The sequence below is a fragment of the Crocodylus porosus genome, unplaced genomic scaffold, assembly GCF_001723895.1.
Source record: "Crocodylus porosus isolate Cpor-Errol unplaced genomic scaffold, CroPor_comp1, whole genome shotgun sequence".
NCBI lineage: Eukaryota > Metazoa > Chordata > Crocodylia > Crocodylidae > Crocodylus > Crocodylus porosus.
This window is the reverse complement of record NW_017728932.1, coordinates 3,651,176-3,655,618: the sequence shown is the minus strand read 5'-3', so window position 1 is coordinate 3,655,618 and position 4,443 is coordinate 3,651,176. Positions and strand designations below refer to the sequence as shown.

At 46.9% G+C, this 4,443-nt stretch overlaps 1 protein-coding gene across 3 annotated transcripts in view; it reads left to right on the top strand.

Moving 5' to 3' along the window:
- The window catches only part of ATP2A3 (ATPase sarcoplasmic/endoplasmic reticulum Ca2+ transporting 3), a 154,866-nt gene that overhangs the window by 115,254 nt on the left and 35,169 nt on the right, over positions 1-4,443 (top strand). For all 3 annotated transcript variants that reach the window (XM_019545450.1, XM_019545448.1, XM_019545449.1), the window contains exon 9: positions 2,325-2,413. In XM_019545450.1, coding sequence (XP_019400995.1) covers positions 2,325-2,413 — 89 coding nt within the window. The remainder of the gene's footprint in view (positions 1-2,324; positions 2,414-4,443) is intronic.

The window sequence follows — 4,443 nt, the reverse complement described above, 5'->3', positions numbered from 1 at the left end:
GGGGGTGGGCTGGCTGTATTTTGTCCACCCCTGAGCTACAGTGTGTAGGGTCATGACAGCTGTTAAGTCCCTAGGTATCTTGCACTGTATTAAGAAGTGCGGTTATCTTGGTTGCTTTATAATGCGGGCTGCAGACTTGATACATGCTTGGAAATGCTATCTAGTTTCACTGTAGCTCAGGTGCCTGTATCCTCTGATGAAATGATGAAGTTTTGTAACTTTTTGCTAAAGCATTTCTCAGTAATTTCATCACATTGTCTGGGCCTCCCACAACAGGGTTGCATTTTAAGACCTATGTCTGCCTACCCCTTTTCTGCAGTGGTATACTTCCATCCTCGTCCCACCTGTTACTGTCCCACACAGTGCTACTCGGCATATCCCAGCCACCCTATCCAGGCCCTGTGGGGTCAGTCCAGAGTCCATTTAAATCTACTGCAGTCTTTCTGTTGATCTTAATAGGCTTGGATGAAACCAGCAGTGAATAACATGTCTAAGTTCGGAGCCCTTTTGCACAGCCTGTGGAGTTGTAGTGGTTTATTTAACAGAGTGCAGAAGAAAATGGTTGCTTGTTCATTCTCAGTTCTCCTGCACATAGAGTAATCCTGTTAAAAAACTAATTATTTTGTGGCCCTGCCTAGGGTGTCACTTCCTACACACGTACACCATCACCCATACTTTACATGGCCTTGCACTGCTAGGAAATGTGTCTGTCCTGGAGTGGAGGCTCTGGGTAGTTGTAGCCCACTTAACCCCCAATAGATGTCTGTAACATGGCGGGCTGAACATCTGGCTGGGAAAGAGATCACAGGTCCTGGTCCCACCTCTGCACAAGGCACTGTATGGCCATCAGCACTGAAGTTTTCTCTCAGGTTTATATAGTTGTTAAAAGGTGCTTAGCCACTTTCACTGCGTTTCAAGAAGTCTGGATGCCCACAGTTGTGCAGATTGCTTCAGACTTGACTATTTCAAGTGCGGTCCACTGAGCACTTGCTTGTGCTTCATGAAGAATTGGCTGGTCCTGTGCGATGTCTCCTTGCTTCCACATGCCATAAGATAGCTAAAAACACACTGCTGCTATTATCCATTTTGCAACAGCATTTGCAGCCTCCTGGTATGATGGGGGCTTCCACTCTCCGAGGATCTACCTACGTGCAGTAAGAGCAGGAACCTTTGTGGGTCTGAGCCAAAGTCCTTGAAAGCAGGAACTGTCATTTGCCATAAGTTTGCATTGTAACTTGCCTGACTGCTGTGGTCTGATCATCCTCTAGATGTTACTACGGTATAATTGTTGAGAATAAATAGAGCAGTATGAAAAATGAGGCTCAAACTGCCTCAGCCTAATTAATATCTGCCTCTCTCCTTGGTGGAGGATTTACCTCCCAGCTGAGCTCTTGGTGGTTGTTAGCGGCAGGCAGTGGTGTTCCCCACCAGTGCCAAAATCATTGGACCCCTTGCTGTTAAGTTGCTCTTTGTGTTGGCTTTAATACACATCCTAAATAATCGAGGGACTGCGGGCATCAGCAAATCATCTCACGGGATTGTGTAGGGGGGAACAGGTGTCACCCGTCTTGAAGCCATTGCCTGCATCTCAAAAGCACCAGCAGGAGCAGGCAGGGAAAGTGGAGGACACGGAAAGGCGAGGGATTTTTTGCTGTTGCTACAGTGAGGAGAGAGAAGTTGGAAGAAGCCTGAAAGACAAATGTTACTAAAAATAGAACGTGTGGGCCTCGCACAACTCCCTGGTGTTTCATTAACTGAGCTGTCACATTCGCGCAGCACACTGTTGAGCCGTAATCCCTGTTAATTAGTGGCGCAGGCTGATGGCCGAGAGCTCGCTGGAAAAGGGCAGCATGGGGGGCTCATTACCACAGCTGTTTTCTGTGATGGCTTTTGCCCCTTCTGTGATGGCTGCTTCATGCAGCTTGCTTGGGGCTGTGTGTTTTCCGAAGCGGCTTGGAGAAGTTGTGCGCCAGACCAGAAACCATAGCCCTCTCCTCCCCCACTCCAAGAAAAATATAGACAGCTCCTCAGAAACTGGCTCTGCATCTCCCCTCAGATGGAAAAAAGCTAGAAGAGGTGAATATAAAAAAGCAGGGGGTGGCTGGAAGAATTTAGGAGCTGCCAGACGCTGAGTAGGTGCAGCTCAGCACCTTAAGGAAAATGTTGACCGTGCACAGTGCTAGGAGGTTACTGGCCAGAGGCGGGTATTGTCCCTCTGTGCCCGGCAGAGCTGGCTAAGCAATAACGGGAAACCCAACAGCTGGTTGCAGGCTAGGACTTTCTGGCACCTAAGGTTCCTAATTTTGTGTTTCTCATTCTTGCAGATGTTTATTGTTGAGAAGATTGAGGGCATCCACTGCAGCCTGCATGAATTCAGTATCACAGGATCCACCTATGCCCCAGAAGGGCAGATGTGAGTACCAGCACCGGGAAGGGGCAGAGCTCGGTTGGGCTGCACAGAGCTGTTAGCAGTGTCCTGGGTGCTTGGCCCCAGGTATTTTCTATTTAAATTGGTTTTCTTCACGTGAAGAGTCCTCCAGGCACAAGTGAAACGTTCTGACTTTGTTCGACTGAAGTGAAAATGTGGCCTTGAAGTCAGATAAATGAGGAGGGTGAGCAGCTGGCTGATTTACTGGACCGGGACCTGGGAAACTCGCCTTCAGTCCCCAGTTCTGCCACTTGCTGCATTTTGGGTTTATCTCCCTGTGCCTCTGTTCCCCATCTGTAAAATAAGGGTAATACCTATTTATTTCTCCAGTCTTCTCACTCTTGCCTAATTGGATTATAAGATGCTTTGGGGCAAGGGCTCTCTCTTCCAGAGTGCGTGCAGCACTGAACTCAATGGGACTGCAACCTCAGTTGGGGCCTCTTAAACACTACCATAACTAATAATGAAATGACTTAACTGATGACCCATAGAGCTTAGCATAGCTGGAAACATGAAGTGGTAAGGAAATTATTTAATGATAAATGAGCTCTTCATAGTGTGTGGGATTATATTACTGTTCTAAATTTCCAAGGTTAACAAATTTACAGTAACAGTCAGTCACTGCTGCTCTCATCAGTACATGGGGCAAAGTGAAAAACACAGCATATGTTTCATGTGGGGACAGCATGGTCTAAGAGCAGACTGATTATCAGCAGCTTGCATTCCCTTTTTGAGTACGTATGTTGTGATATGTGGTTAAAGGACATAAATCCCCAGAGATGCTTGCAAAACGCAAAGATCTAGGTGCTGGCAGCAAAGGACACTGGAGAAGGCATTGTATAGGCTCCCAGAGAATGTTAATTTAGACCAGCATTGACGTCAAAGGGATTTAACATGTGCTTAGAGGTAAACACAGGCTTTACTGAATCATGGCCTGAGAGTGGAGTTACTGGAGTCTTCACTGATGCATTTTATAATTGAGTTTGGAAGGGGTCATTTTTTTTCCCCCCCTCAGTACTTAACTTTATTTGCCATGTCCTGGGGGGAGAGAACTGGCAGAAGCGTATCTGTTTGTGCCAAAAACATTTTTAGAAGCTGCTTGTCTGAGAAGTTCCAAATCCTCCTCTGCAACACTCTTGCAGCTTATGTAGAAACATGCTCGTTAGCTCAAACTCATTTGTCTTCGTGATCATTGACCATGCGGTCCAAAGGACAGTTCAGCATCATCGAGCTGTAGACTATTTAGTGTTTTCCAGGGCGCACCACGAGGAGGCAGCCTACATTACGCCCCTTGCTTTGTGATTATTGTATCATCATAAGCTTCAAAAAATGAGGTCAATCTAGATATCCCTATATCTTTGCCCCAACTTATTTTCTCCTTTGAACATAACATTATTAGGTTCCTCAGTGTTGCAATTGTCTGCATGCGAACGTGCTGTAATTGCCCACTTCCTGGAGGTGGTACCAATAAGCTCTGTATATTGGGTGGAATTTACCCCAGTGCAGTAAACCAGCTACGGTCACATGAGCCTCCTGTTAATGGCCTACGTGTACATAAGGAGTTGGGTTGATAGGAGTTTCACTGATGAGATCTAACAGTAATCACCAGTCATTAAGTGTAATAAGGTTCCATGAGGAATCTTGCTTGTACTGGGGGGGCTATGAAGAGTTCAGCATGGAGGTGAAAGCAGCTTTTGTCCCAGTCATAACACCTGATTGATCAGTGTTGTTGCTTGCATCTGCCTGCTATGCATGGTGCGTGTCATGCTGTGGGAAGTGAGTGGTCTTGCATTTCATCACGTTGGGCAGCATAATATGGCCTGACTGGCCTAATCTGCCACCAAGTGAGACAGATTCATAATGCAGGCTCCAGTGGCAGCATGGGTGACTTCAATTACCCGGACATCTCCTGGGAAGATCACTCAGCTAAGTCTGAGCGGCCGCAAAGCTTTCTCTCGTGCGTGGATGACCTCTACCTGACTCAAGAAGTCTATGGGCCAACGAGAGGCAAAGCG